This window comes from Strix uralensis, chromosome 1, assembly GCF_047716275.1.
Source record: "Strix uralensis isolate ZFMK-TIS-50842 chromosome 1, bStrUra1, whole genome shotgun sequence".
Classification (NCBI taxonomy): domain Eukaryota; kingdom Metazoa; phylum Chordata; class Aves; order Strigiformes; family Strigidae; genus Strix; species Strix uralensis.
The window spans coordinates 152,894,421-152,910,004 of record NC_133972.1 but is presented as its reverse complement, the minus strand read 5'-3'; the positions used below and the strand labels follow the sequence as shown (position 1 = coordinate 152,910,004).

General features: G+C 34.8%; 1 protein-coding gene across 27 annotated transcripts in view; it reads right to left on the bottom strand.

Annotated features, from left to right (window-relative positions):
* RIMS2 (regulating synaptic membrane exocytosis 2) overlaps window positions 1–15,584 on the bottom strand; it is a 500,034-nt gene that overhangs the window by 200,910 nt on the left and 283,540 nt on the right. For 14 of the 27 annotated variants that reach the window (XM_074886104.1, XM_074886094.1, XM_074886112.1 and 11 more), the window contains 4 exons: window positions 15,242–15,289; window positions 7,205–7,335; window positions 4,260–4,431; window positions 3,542–3,695 (listed from right to left, as the gene is read on the bottom strand). In XM_074886104.1, the coding sequence (XP_074742205.1) occupies window positions 3,542–3,695; window positions 4,260–4,431; window positions 7,205–7,335; window positions 15,242–15,289 (505 nt within the window). The remainder of the gene's footprint in view (window positions 1–3,541; window positions 3,696–4,259; window positions 4,432–7,204; window positions 7,336–15,241; window positions 15,290–15,584) is intronic. The other 13 variants (XM_074886333.1, XM_074886191.1, XM_074886216.1 and 10 more) reach the window with 1 other exon arrangement.

Genomic DNA, 15,584 nt, shown 5'->3' with positions numbered 1-15,584 from the left:
TGAATAAGAATGTCTCAGATCCAATTTGATGTCTGTTATCTCTGTATTCTGGGCTACATGAAGAGGAAGTAATTTCTGATTTGCAATCCCATGGTATAAACCCTGCTTGATTTCTGTATCTGTTCCCAGTAAATGGTAATACTAACAATAACTTCCATCCCATTGATCCTAACGACTATGAACACAACATTCAAACCACACATTTTCTGTTTACAATCTCTTTTCAGAGGCAATATAAAAAGAACTTCGGTTTGTCTGTAAATCTAAATGCTGTCTGGAATTCTTGATGTTTGGGTGATTTTACATGAAATGTTAGAGAAAATGACACCATTTTTAAAATTCAAGAGTTTGGCATGATAAGTAAAATAGACTTACCCCTTACCTCACATTTCACATAAGAAAAATCTTAAAATATACTAATTGGACAAAAACCAGTCAGTTTATTAAAATCTGAAATATAATTTGCTGAAAGATCTAGTAAGTCATGATCCTATGTTCTATATTAGTTCCAGTTTCTAAGCAGATGTCTTTCAAAACATACTAAGGAAAAAGCATGGTAATGATCCTTCATCACTAGGAAGTTAATGGATTGTACGGATCAGAGGACTGGGCACGGGAAGGTGGACAGCTGGCTTACATCAGTCTGTACCACAACATAATGCCCATTGAAAGATATTGAGAGACAAATATATGTAGAAAGTAAGTTACTGTCTCTGAAAGCTGGTTCCTAAAATAATGGCATATGGGGCTCTGTGGAAAGCCTGCACTTTGCTACTGGCTATCTGTAAATATAGTTCAGTCTTCAGGGATGACAGACTGCTCTTCTTCAGGAATGCTACAATTCAGTGATATTAAAAAGAGAATAGAAGTGGTAAGTGTAGGTGGTTCTTTTAAACTACATTTGTAGAATAACATTTAAGTATTGCCTTCAAATATATGTATTTATAGCTACTTGGCAATCACGAAGATAAGAAAGCTTAGATGTGTAGATGTGTATTTATACAAACAACCCTGTAATTCAAAATATGTCTCTTGTTATTTCTCACACTAACAATTTTGGGGGGCATGGAATAAAATACTTCATATTTTACTCACTATATATGTAGAAGCTCCACAGAAATGAAAAAAAGGTGGGAGTGAACTGCTCAGATTTTGCAGCCCCAGAAATTGAAATCAGCCTACTGTATAACAGCACATTAAGTGTTCTAAGATGTGCTTTGAAAAAGATAGACAAACTTGCTAGACATACCTTGTCTTCATTCTGGATATTTTTTTCACATTGTCATAATGTACCCCTAGATAACATCTGCTTCACATATACAAGAGTTGTTATTGAAGGATACAAAAACAGCTTCAGACACAAGAAACAAAGATCTTACGATTAACTTAATATTCTTTTGAAGCCCTCAAAAGAAGTAAAAGAACTAGATTTCTATATGTTACAGATATTTTACTTAGGGAAGGCAAACAGCCATAAGATACGCTGTCTGCCCTTTACCAGTCCCCTGGTGATGACATTTAGGGTGGGAAGAGCTTTTTGGAGGCCATCTGGTGCAACACCAGTTTCAGCCTTGTCCAGTTGAGTTCTGGATATCTCCAATAGGATATTCCACCACCTCTCTGGACACCAAGTACTTTTATTTCCATTTCAGAGCTGTGACACCAATTTAAAAAAAAAATTGTCCTTTTTAATTGCTATTCCCAGGACACCAGAGAAAATCCTTCTTTATGGGATCCCGCTCTCAGTACTAATGCAAATATCATAATTTATTGTAGGAGTATGTGAATTCTCCAGCAATCACAATGAAAGTCTGACACTACTTATTTGGCTGGAGTTTCTAGAACCTCAGCTTGTCAAAGTACCACTCTGGGAACAGCCAGACTAGATCATCTTCATTGAAAAGCAGGAGTTCTACACCAAAATTAGTGTTTCAACAAACCAGAAGTCCTTCCCTCTACATTTTCAGACAGGCATATAAGATTGTTCAGTTGACCACATTATTAGTATTAGTATTTATTAGTATTAGTATTAAAAAAAACTTACTGACTTTCAAATTTTGAGTCAGTATCATTGAACAGATCTTTAGTCAGGTATTACTACAATCTTTTCCAAAATAAAGCAGTTGCTGTTTTATTCATTCTTCATGGCAGTTATTTATTGCACAGACAGGAACTACTATAAACAAACAGGTTGGTTTGCAGGACTGATGATTTCCTGAAAACCAGAATTTTAGTAACTTCACATACAAACAAATACTGAAATGTCCAGCTGGTCTGTAAAAGTAATTTTACATGGAAAATTTAACTTCCTAAAATGTGTTACAAGATGGCAGAAAAGATAGAAGAAAAATAATTTTAAAACTTTACTTAAACAATAGTCATGGTACTTGAGAAGACTGAAGAGAACTAACTGAAACAGAACTCCTTACCTGTTTACTATAATTTCTTTCCCCCTTTTGTGGATAAGTATAATCTTACAGCTTGAAGGCTATGAACTGTAACTCTGTTAATGTATCTACCTCAGAATATTATGATATGGAGCATTTTAATCCTTCTCACCATCCAGTGCACAGACAAAAAAACTGTCAACTACTTGAAATACTTATATACAAGGGATTATTTAATAGAGAATCCACATAGAATACATGAATTATCCAAGCTTGTTTGCATGGCTACACATGCATATGTGTCTCCGAGTTTGTGTGTAACATATGTACACACAGACTCACATACAATGACTCAAAAAATCCCAAAGAATTTCTAAAAACAGTTTTTGGTTTGTTGGGTTTTTCTGGGTTTTTTTATATCACTGTCAGGTTTTTTTATATCAGTGTCAACTGACATTTTATAAAGTTAATTCAGTGAAGGATAGCTTTAAATCACTGACAGTACTGACAGTTAAACTATAGAAACAATGAAGTATTAAGGAAATAGATTTTCACCCTTTACTGTCTTATTCTTATGTATCTATTTTTATTAGCATATTGTATTTTTATTAGCATAGTATATTTTCAAAATATCTACTGATAACATTAAGCTACTGTGGATCAAGTATACCAAACTCTACAAAATAGAATTTTAAGAAAAATTCCATTTGTGAATGTAACCACATAAAATTGTATCAAAACAAGGCAACAGGCCATGGTATTAATTTAGCTACATATGATGTTATATACAGGTCACCTCACTTTTAAGAAGTATGAGCTAAAGAGAAAGGTCATGTCCGTTCACTTTTGTTTAAACAATTATATGATAAACATAATATAGAAGATAGGACTTCAAGATAAAAACAGCACATTGCAAAAGATCAGGATAGTTTGCTCAAGCTCAGGATCTGAACTAGGTGATCTCATAAGAAAAAACTGCTGTATTGCATAGTGTTCAATATTATCAGACTCTCATCAGTAATTATAAATTACCTAATTCATAACAGCTACAAATGAACACGTGAATTCCATCAGCTTCCCATCTACAAGAATTTAATATACTTTACACATTAATTAAAATGAACTATACACAGTGTATAAAACTAAGAACCTACTTTGTAACCTCCGTGTGGGACTATCGCCATGGAGTTGTCTGCGTGGCAAATATGGTGAGGGATGGGGAAGTGGTAATGAAGAGACATCATGCGTTTGAAGTTTGTACCAGTGAGGTTCATCATCTAGTAATGCTGTCTCTAACTCAATAAGAATCTGAAAAAAAAAAAAAATGGTTAAAAGTAGGAAAGCATTACATAACAGAATATTTTAAAATAGGTATGGTCATAAATTTTATTCTGTTATTCTCATTGTTAAGGACTTTATCTGAATTTTTATAAAAATCTTTCATTTAATATGTAAGGAGTTCCTGCAACTTTTACAACACTAAATATAGCAAAAATCTTTCACAAAACCTTTATTACTTTATGACAACCTTTACTGCATTCAAGTGTCTTGTAGCAAGTTAGTCAGCAACATGCCAACATGTTTTGGTAAAACACAACTATGGATAATATGGATTTTAATGAACAATTCTAAAAGAAATTGAGAAACCACGTGAATGCTGTTACTAAAACAACAGACAGAGAAAGGATCTCATATCAGTACTATGTCATAAGTGCGAGATCACTATTTCTTTACTACTAAGTGAAATAAAGACAAATACAACAATTTAAAAGTTTTGCTTTGCTATATTTAATTATTTTTTTAAAAATACTGCATCTAGACATGAATATGTGAGCAACAGTATTTCTATAGTAACTACCAATAATTGTATACCTCTCCTAAAAATTCACTTTCTTCCTCTCGAACTCGTGCTTGGTCCCAAAGAGTAATTTCTAACATTCGTTCTCTAAACTCTCTCCGATGAACTGGAGAATAAATGAATGTCTGATTCCACTTAGGTTCCAATGTTTTCTTTACTGTTTTTGTTCTTCTTTTATTTTTATCACTGCAAAAAAATTAAATATTAAAAATATTCACAAGACCATTATACCGTAATAAGCATATCATGGAAAGCAGTAAATTTTGAGGTATTATGGGCACTATAATCTATGTCAGGATTAGTCCTTTATGATAAAGTTCAGCACATATATTGAAGATAATTCATAACTTCATATTAAAAACTGAAGTTAGGTGAATTCCAGTTCATGTGCCAATTCAATTTTAAGAAGTTCCCTGAAAAAATGGGAAGTTTTAATATATTTTTTTGGAAACAGCATTTTATAAAGCAAAATATACTTTTGTAAGTGGGATTTCTGTGAGGCAGAGTCTGACAGTGGAACGCGTATGCAGACAACATTGCGCATAGCAAAAATCTGCATTTCAGATAAACGAGCCAGCTGATTCATTCAAGCTTCCAGTCCTACAGCAGCTGACTATTAAACTGCAGAGCAGGAGGGAGAAGTTGGCCCACTTGAAGGAATGGTCAGGGAGCTGTGTGCAGTGTGGGGCCTTCTCCATGGGGTTTTCCTGACTAAAGGCTCCACAGGTGGGAAACCAGAACCCCTGAGAATGTTACGTGTCTTTTTCCAGCAACACTGGAAGGAACATTGTTCTCAAAACAGCTCCCAAAATCCTTTGGGTCCCCCCACAGAACTACCCAGGTTGAAGGTGGATCTTCCCTACAAGGTTGGTCTTATGTTTTGGAGCCGTGAAGTCTCCATGAATGCTACAATGGCACTCCTGCCTCTGGCTCCAGGGTGTTGTTGAAAGTAATGTGTTTTACAGAATATTTCTTCTTGAAAGAGTTAATATTTTCTAATGGAAACAAGTTTTGCTGGAAAACACCCACATTCCTTCTACTGAGAATACTGACAAGAGTTCTCATAACAATGTTTAATTTTACACCTGCTGATAATTCAGCTCTGGTACTAATTTATGACGATTTTTTAATATTGCAAAGCAGATATTGTCCATTTGCTAATACTTGCAACTGTAATATAGTTATTGTATTTCTGAACTGTTACTTAGATGCTGGTTCAAAATTTTAACTAAGAAACAATATTTTTAGACACACTGTTAAAACAAATAATGTAATTATTTCTATTATACTGAAGATTTGTTTACCCTTGAGAACTGAAATAAGTTACATTGGACAAGCCTTTCCAATGAAATTTGTTTAATCAAAGAGAGTTCAGTATCTTCATCTAATTAAACGCTTGACTTATTTAAGTGTATTTTACCTCAAGCACGTTTCCTTCTAGTACACAAGAAAGAGATTGTTGCTTACTTAGTTTTTACCTCTAAGGAAAGGAAAATGGATTTGCACATCAGAAAAGAACCACAATTCAGTAAGATAAATTTCTGATTCTTACATAAGTGATAAAAAATACATATAATAAAGTTCTGAATACTTCACATAAATGGGAAACATCAGTATAGCATAATAAAATTTAATGTTATGTAGCTTTTTGTGTCTGTATACTTGAAAGTATTTAATTAAATATTTTCCTTCTATATATTTTTAGTTATTAAAACTTACATTGTGAAGCATTGTGAACACAGACATTTCTGGTAGCTTTATTAATCTTGAAAAAGCAGATAAGATAATTTAAGCAGACCTGATTCTCAGTTTAGCACAGCTTCAGCATCTCCAAACACACTTCAGCAATTTGAATAAACTAAGAATCTAGTCCAACAGCTCAAATATGGGTGAGCCCAAGACAATCCATCCAAAATCTTTTTGTTGTCAGTGACACAACAAATTATGCAGTCACAAAAAATCTTCTTGTCAACATATGGTATACAATGTAAGTGGAAAAGCAGTCTTGTAAAATATTGAATAGCCTTAATTCCTGCTGAAGTCAACTGGTACTGGAGATAGTTAGCATCTTCCCAGTTTAGCTCTTAGGAAAAGCAAAGGATGTAAAAATATAAACTGTAAAGTTACATCCTATTCTACAGAGTCAGCAATCCACTGGTCAATCTTTCATATACTGAGTCAGGTTAAATCTTCAAATTATTTGGTTGATACACTACAAAATAAAGCTAAACATGTTCCCCTACTGACACAAACTGAGGAAATACCAATTTAAAAAATCAGCTGGGGAACACATTATCCCCTTTGCTGTTCTTCTCACCACCTAAGTTGAAATGGAAGAAAATCATGGACTAAAAAGCAAAGGAGCTATTCAGGAACAGGGGTCCCTACCACAGTTTCATTTTCCCTAAATATGTATATAATGCCAGTCCAGATTAGTATCAGTCCTGTGCTTCAGGGGAAGTTTTCAAGGTGCATTTGGGAAATCTTAACTGAGTCCCCTTCAGCCTTAACTCACTTATACTGTGATATGACATCTATGGGTTTCAGATGCCAAACCTGTTCCTGCTTTGTTGTGTAAACCAAACTGCTGGTCTGATCAGTCCAGAAATCTGTGAACCTTACTTTATAGCATTTTCTTTGCACTAGACAGGAATAACTGTCATAGGAAATAAGGGCACTATAAAACACTAACAACATTCTTTGCAAATAACAGTTCCCCAGGCAATGACATATGTTTACCTTTCCTTTTCTGTTTGGTATTTACTAAAATAGCCAGTGAAAGTGAGTTTCTGTTTAGTGTTCAGAAGACACATTGCTGTTACAAAGCATGTTCATTAAAGAATATCCAAACTCTTAAGATTTTTCCGTATATGTATGACCGGTAAACTCAGCTGTGCAGGCCATCTGAGTTTCAGACTAATTCTTACTCAAAAGTTCCTTGTCTTTGTGTTCAGCCTACCTTCTGTCTGGAAGAAAGTAAATTTTAACATAAGGATTCCTTGGCCTCCCATCTTCCCTTGAAGGAAGATCCTTTGCTCCCAATATTGTCACTATTAACTGATGACCAACCTTGTCATACCACAGTTTTATCTGTAATGAGAAAATCTTAATTAGTGAAATCATTTCTACCACAAAGTAGCATATTAAACTTTAAAATTAATTTTGCTCATAAACTTCTATTTATATTGGTTACTTAAACAGAAAATACCATATTCTACTTTGTATTTATAACAAAGCACAAAAATAAATTAATATTATAATAGTTTCAGTATGTACCAAGAGTTAATTCTTTTTTAAAAACCCTGTACAGTAAGTACATTATTTCACACTAACAGTTTTTCACATGGTGCTCTAGTTAGGATTATTTTCTCTTGGCAGTGATATTGTATTATTTGCATTACTGATGTATGGTATTCATATATATACATTTCTAAGGAGTTTATGCACAATGAATGAATGAATTTTTCATGTCCTGTTGTGCTGGAAAGACTATGGGATAAGGCCATAAATATTTCAAATCTCTAAATGTTTTTCAAGATGCAGAGACTCATGCTGGAATCATTTAAGCCCTCCACCAATTGTAAGACAGGGAAGGTCAGTAGTCCAACCCTCTTCACAGTCCAACTCAGCAACAACAAGGCAAAAACTACTTTTACTCATCTATAGAAATCGGTCTTAGATTTGGTCTGCTATCTTTTTTTACTACAGTCATTAGAAGCTGCTATTTAGCTATTGCAGTTTGAATACTATAGGTGCAAATACATTATTCAAGGAAAGGATATACCTACTTCAGAGCAGTAACTGTGGAAGAGGGAAATGGTACAGTTAGGACAAAACAAAGCTTTCCAAATAGCCAGGGAGTCATTACATGGTGGTACCACTGCGGTACCATTAACTGCAGCTGACAGAGGAGGCTCTCTTCATGGGGAGTTTGCCTGAGAAGAGGACAAACTAGGGCATGTAAAGGAAACACTGACCCTGCCTGAATTTAAGGGAATCAAAGAGGATAATGCCCAACTCCATATCTAACCAAGCAATGCACCTTTAGGCATGAATATACCCTAGCTAAGGTAAACATAACCAGGGGAAGATGCACTTTCTGTGGAGCCCGTCTCATATCCTTTCAGAGACAGGGTCTCCATCTGCTGTCATAGATACTCATCTTCAGCATTTCAGTCACTTAAAGAAAGGTCTTGATGCAATTCTCAAGATTTTTGACTCACCAACAAGAGGCTGATTTAGCTTTCTGCCATTCTTAGTACTGCAGTGAGATTACACTAAGACACACCAACACAAGCAATGGTGGCAGTGTACTTCTTCCTTCTCCATTACTTTAGATCTTGCAACTCCTGTAGCCACCAACCAGCGCTGTTTGAATGGATATTAAAAAGGGGAGGATACCTGTCCTCCACTAGCATGGCGTTGGCCCTACTACTGACTTTTTAGGTTTCTGGTACTAAGAGTTAAAAGGGCTGTGGCTACTAAAGCAGAAAACTGTTAGGGAAATAATCCTTAATACATCAGATTTAAGAGAGTTCTAGATGCTGTTCCTACATTCCTGCAAAGCATGGGGGTCTGTCAGTATTTTTTCTAAACTGAGAATTATCTGGACTACCAGATATCTTCATCCAGCTACAGATCACAAGTAGAAAGCTTTGCATCAACTGTATGAAACCAAAGCAAAACTTCAATGATCTCTGAAGTGCAAGTCAACTTAAATGTTTTCTGACACTCAATGTATCCATCCACAGGCTTCCTTGGGCAAAGGACAGACTTGGCTAGTCCCACACCCCAAGGGGAGTAGCACTGAAGACAATCTTCATCTGCTTTTTTGGGAAAATTTATCATTGCTTAAGCAAAATGAAATATACTTGTGATACAGACACTATCACAAACTGTGACTGAGTGAAGGTGAGATAATCTAGACATGGTTGCCAAAAAATATAACCAGAATTATGTGTTCATATTCAGGGAAATATTTCTTCATTATATTTGTTTCAGACTGAATTTTTGCAAGAAAACTTCAGTTAAAATGTTTGGAGAATGACTCTAAGCAGAAAGTTAAATCATGTGACATAATTTCTTTGAGATGCTCTAACATCTGTGTTTTGGAACAATTTGCATTGATTTATACCTTCTACTTTTCTCTTGATGCTCTGAAAAAAAATGGAAAAACTTGTACATAATGGGCATATTTTTCCTGTAATTCCCTGTAATTTGACTTGTTACAGGAAAGGTCAGGAGGCAGAATTATAACCAGAAGGCTTTCTCTTTCCTCTGTTCACACTGCTAGCACTCCAATACACAGCACAGGCACTTGTAACCCAATAAGTCATTTGACTCGGATGCAGAGAAGAAGGGAAGAAACTGGGAGTGAGAGAATGGACAAAGAACCCCATGGAGGGAAGGATGGGATTGCAATCTCATGGGATTAGAAGAAGGAAGAAGCGACAAATCAGAAACCACTTTAGAATTACTGGGAAAGTAAAGGATACAGAGTGCTTCTTGGTGAAACACAGGAAGAATGGAGCCACTAACATCAAGAACCACAGAAGAACAGAGAGGCAAAACCAGACTGAAACAGACTGAATGAAATGGAATGAGGTGACAAAAGAATCAGCCATTTTGTAACTGGCACAAAATATACTGCACAGAAATACTGGGATGAAAGAAAATCTGACAAGAAATTAAGGCAAGAAACTGGAAAGGAAAATGAGAACCAATGTTAGACTAGCATACTGAACATGGAAAATGAACTTGGGAATAGGACTGATCTAATTCTGACTCTCCTGTGCATAAGTATTATGACAATATTCAGATGGTATGTTATTCTCCTACAAGAACCTTTTCTTTTCTATTCACAAGGAGAGAAAGGACAGCCACTTAAGACAGTTCAAAAGGACTGGATTCCATCCTTTCCTTTTTCCCAGAGCTCTTGTGTATCAAGGGGTGGATCCCTTAAAGTTATTTACAAATTGCATGTTCTTCAATGTTTGGGAGCCTGGCATGACACCCTGGAGCTTGATATGTAGTGCTAAGTAAAGCGCTGGAACTGAAGTCTGAGGTGTGTATTATACCTGGACAAAACCTGGTTGTCTCTGATCATAGGTTCTCAATTCTTAATTAATAAATGCAGGACAATCCTACCACACCTCAGAATACTATATATATTTTATGTTGTGAAATAAATATTGGATAGCACATGTATAACAGAAAAGTTGATAAGGAAATTATTTTTTTCCGTTTATAGCTTTGTATGCAGAGAAGATTCCTAACACCAAAAAGTGAAGAACATTGAATTATTCAATCCATAGGGTGAAAGTCCCATAAGAATCTACAGGTGTGATGCTCAACATTGAAAGACTTAAGCAGCTGACTAACAGCAGAATCTACGAACCCTCCATTCAGCAGTTTTTTACAGAGGCAGGAATGGTGCTTTTAAAAGCTTAGAACATGTAAGAAACTGTGATGATGCAATCCTGATCTAAATGAACGAAAGAGAAAGCTAAAATTAGAACACATAAAATACACCACAAGAAAACCATACTGGCTGATGCTAACACCTTTAAAAAACTTCCTGAATAGGGCTTTGTCTACTTAGATAATTTAGGATGTAGACACCTAAAATTCACTTAAAAAGTGATCCAACCTGATCATCAGGAGAAACAAAGATGAGGGTCTGGTCCCAGATTCATAGGATTCTTTCTGGTTTTTAACCAATAGTGATCTAATAGAAGATCAATACACATGCTGGGTAGCAGGTCTGCAATCTGCTACACTAAAATTAGGCTTTCTTTACTGTCATGACACACTTATATTCCCAGCCACACAGTATCTCAGGCTCAGATGAGACTTCATACTCCAGAGGAGAAAGGGATGTGCAACAGCTTGATGATAAAGGCACTCTTCTGACAGGGCTTAAACCACAGTTGTCCTGTTTCTGGAATGAGCCTCCTACACATATAACAGTATATAAAAACTGACTGCTGGTGCTGCATTCTGAGGAGTGAGGATGCAGGTATCTAGTGTTGCTGTTTTGGTCTTCTGTAGCCTCAGAAGACAACACCTCCCTGTGGAGAATCAGCTCACCCTCTGAAGTAGTCTAAGTTTCAAATAGACTTAACAGGGATGGGTGTCCTGTATTTGGGCTGGATTACTCACCGCAGATCTTGAGGTACTTAGTTCTCTCCTTCAACTGTACAAGTCTAAGCTCCTCCCAAAGGCATCTCGGACTTATTTGAAGCTAACACATGTTAAGTTACATAAATTAAAGACATAAGTTCAGTTTACTAGATTTCATCCTTTTTCTGTCTCAACTAGAAATTTTATTCAGAGCACTGACTGAGGTCAGAGTTCTAGAAAAGAAGTAATCATGTAATTAGGACCTATACACTAATATATATGCATAAGGGAAATCAGTTAAGAAAATCTAGATAATATTATTATTGCCACTTCCTATATTCCTATCTCATGAATGTTTGACTGTTTGCTTAACTATGCAATTCTAATGTGGTTTTGTGTACAGCATATACAGGCACACCATCCCTTAAGTGATAACTTTAGATTTAAAAACAGAATATTTGAAGTTTTTAATTCTATACTACACTTTATTTTTTTTATTTATTATGTAAGGGTTGCTTCATTAATCTCACAGAAAAGAGATAAAACTTGTGACACTGGAAGAGACCACCTGCCCTGAAGCTTGATTTCTACCACCACAGCCTACTCAAACATCACTGGGTTTGAGAGACAGCTGGCCAGCCATTTTTGTTCTTTTGTTGTTCATTACAATTTTTCATGTAACCTACATAACTGTTTATTAGTGTAATATTTTGAAACTGAGATACTACTTTTCTTTCTTGCATTATTCTGAAACAAAAGATACACCAGCAGGATCTGTTGTTGAAAAAAACAAAACAAAAAAAAAAAAAACCCAGTTTATTTTAAAAAATGCTTACAGCAATCATTTTATTTGGACTTAAGTTCATGTAGATGCAGAAACTGCCCTAAGGTGATAAAGTCTTCAAGCGTAGCTGAGGTGATCTTTGGATGTTGTTAAACATACCTCTAACAAATCCTGACTACTGAGCGTTGCTAAACCAAACTATTATTGCTGTCTGTTTCAGTTGCTGTCTGATATGCTGGAAAAAATACAAGAAAAGGCTGTCAAATTGAAGAGCTTCTAGGATATGAAGGCCAAAAAATTATGGAGGTATTTAGACTGCCCTAATCTAGATTTCTTTTAAAAATTTCTTTTTTAAGTGACATCATCTTGATTTCAATAATGCCAAATAGACACATGCATCTATTTTTATACATGATCAAATATACTGATGTTCTGTATTAAAGCAAAAATGATGTCTGAAATTTTTGAAGTTAGAAAAAAACCCAGTGGTTTCATGGCAACTCTGGCTCAAAAGGAGGCTCCACCAAGTAAACAAGAGATATTGCATGGAAAACACAAATTTAAGAACAGATCGTTCCTACGAAGATATTGCAAAGCATCGCTCTGGAAGTTAGAAAATTGCTGGTATGCTAAATTGAATTTGTAAGTTCAGGAAATAAACACACACTTTTCCAAGTACTGTAGAATTAGTAAAAGTTCAGGAGAAGGGTGCATGGTAGGGAAAAAAGGAAATTGAGTGCTTCTCTTCCCAATAAAATAATAATGATGGGGTTTAAATCATCCAGTGATACAAGAGCTAGAAAATGAATGGAATGACAGGGACAGAAGTGTGGAAGAGGAACTTGTGCCAGAATCTGGGACATTTATCACCAGGATCAGTTTCAGACTAACAAGTAGAGAAGATACAAGCAAGAATAAAGATGTGCAATTCTTGTTGAGAGAATGAAACAAATAGGTATAAACAGAATGTTTGGAGATCTCATTCTTGTAAGGAATTCTACAAACACAGCTATACCACAGCCATACCACAGCCCACAATGTAATGTATACTTCCTAACAACCATAAACATCTCAGAGCTCCGAGTCAGCTAATTTCTCAAGCCAAAAAGTAACCAGAGTTCTGCACTGCTGCTGCACTGCTTCTAGTACCCTTGTTTAAAGATCACTGGAAAATTCCTGTTCTCTGCAGCCTGCATTGTAAACATATCTTAAATGAATCCATTTTAAACTATCTACCATCACTACTAAAAATGGGCAGATGGGGGACTTTTTGTTTCAGTCTAGTTGTAAAGATGTTGCCAAGGTCATAAGTTTGAGTTCTTCAGGAACTCATCACAAACATTGTTTAGTTTTGACTGTTACTGAGCTTTGCAAAAAACTGTTAGAGAGGTCCACCATGACTCCACAGACATTGTGCAGAAATAAAATTGGGGCTAAGACAATTCCTATGTATCTACAATACCAAAAATAATCCACCAGAGGTGAGAGAGTAAGCCTCATACACTTTCACCTCTTGCTGGATATTCTCTATCAAATATTACACTTGCTTTAATAATCATTTGATCAAAGTGTGGGTTTTTTTCTTTAGAGGATATTAGTCTGAGTAGAACTGACAATTTTTATGTCTATTTCTTTATTTTAAATAATGTGATTGAAATAGGGAACTACTGCATGTTACTTCTACATTATAGTATTTTATGAAACATGCACGTCTCAGGCAGATGTTTCTTTTTTAAATCGAACAATCAATTGTCATATCATTTCTATATTTTGCACATATCTAAAGAGAAAATAAATATTAAAAGACTACTTATGTCATATACAATCTTTATCTTTATGAACTACTTAACAACTTGTGATTGAATTTGTACCCCTGTTTGATGTCATTACCATGAGCAAAAACCAAAATTCTTAATCATGCTAAAGGATGTTTTAAATTTTTAATACAAAGCCAGTTTATGTCTCTAGCACATAATAATATGCTAACCTAAAGCAATACTATCAAGGCACTACTCTTTTAATCTCATTTTTTTTCTTAGTTTTTTTATTTTGAATTTACATTTAAGCAGTTGTAAGGACTACTTTTGGGAAAAAACATTGTGGAAAAAAATGTACTTTATCAAATGAGTCATAACCAAACAATTTCCTACAGTCTTATTTAGAATTCCTTTATAAATATATATATATGATCTTTTTTTCCATTTCAATATGAAAGTTAGTCATCTCATTCTGATCATTTAGATCATCCTTTACATCTTTCCTTGAGCAACTGATGAAACAAGAGAAACATTTATACAGCTCCCACACAAAAGATTAACATTTCCATAAAGATATTTGTAAGAAAAGCGGATAATATTCTATTTACAAAGAACTGAAAAACATGCAGCAAAGCAAGATAAGCATTATAACATATTAGTAAAACCTACTTTTGTGTTAATCTACAGTACCTTAGGAGTTTCCTAATGAAAAAAGGCAAACAACTTGTACCTAAACAGAATACCAAAGCTAAATAAATTCAGTAACACAATGGGAGAATTCATTTTTTATTTTAATAGAGTTTTGGTTGCTTTGATATACTTTTAAAATGCAAGAACTAAGTTTCATACACAAAAAGTTTGTTTCTTTAAACAAGGTACAAATTTTTTGCCTGTCTTCCACTCAAGGCGCTACTATTATTTGGAAAATGCAAAAAAGGATGTGTTAAGTAATGATAATGAATGATTTAAAGAGACATTCATCTTTATATAATGACCTCAAGCACAAATTATTTATTGCTTAAACAGTACACACATTTTGTATGTGGGACGCATAGCCATCGTCACTGTTGAAACCTGTATGAGTTTAATATTGAGTAAACAGCAAACAAAAACTAGTTGTCTCTTTAAATTTTAATTTAATATTTTAACCCCCATGCAGAATTTTACAAGCTGCTCACAAGATGACATGAAACTTGTTAATATGGTTTAAAGCAACACACTAAAAATATGGGAAAACGGACTATAATGTAACGTTTTCCTACTATGCATTTTCCATAACAAACAAAAGAAAAAACCACAACTTTAGTTTCTGTCAGGCAGACGAAGTCTTTACCTGAACCCTAGGAACAAAAGGCGTTGTTCTTCTACTAAGGCTTTGGCTCTGGTAAGCAAAATTAAAGAAAAAGCAATAAAACAAAACCAAAAAGGACAACACGCTGGAAACTAAAAGACCAAAAGTAAAAACAAAGACACACAACTATTACTTTAAACACAGCTTTACACCAACGACATATTTATCTAACACAAAGTATTTTAATGCAATGCATAAATTAAATCTGCAAATCTGTTACCAAATCATATCAAAACATTGTGATGGAAATTCTGGCCTTAGGGAAGTCAGCAGGAATTTTGACACTGATTCCCCAGGAGCAAGGATTTCACTTTGCAGGTCTACA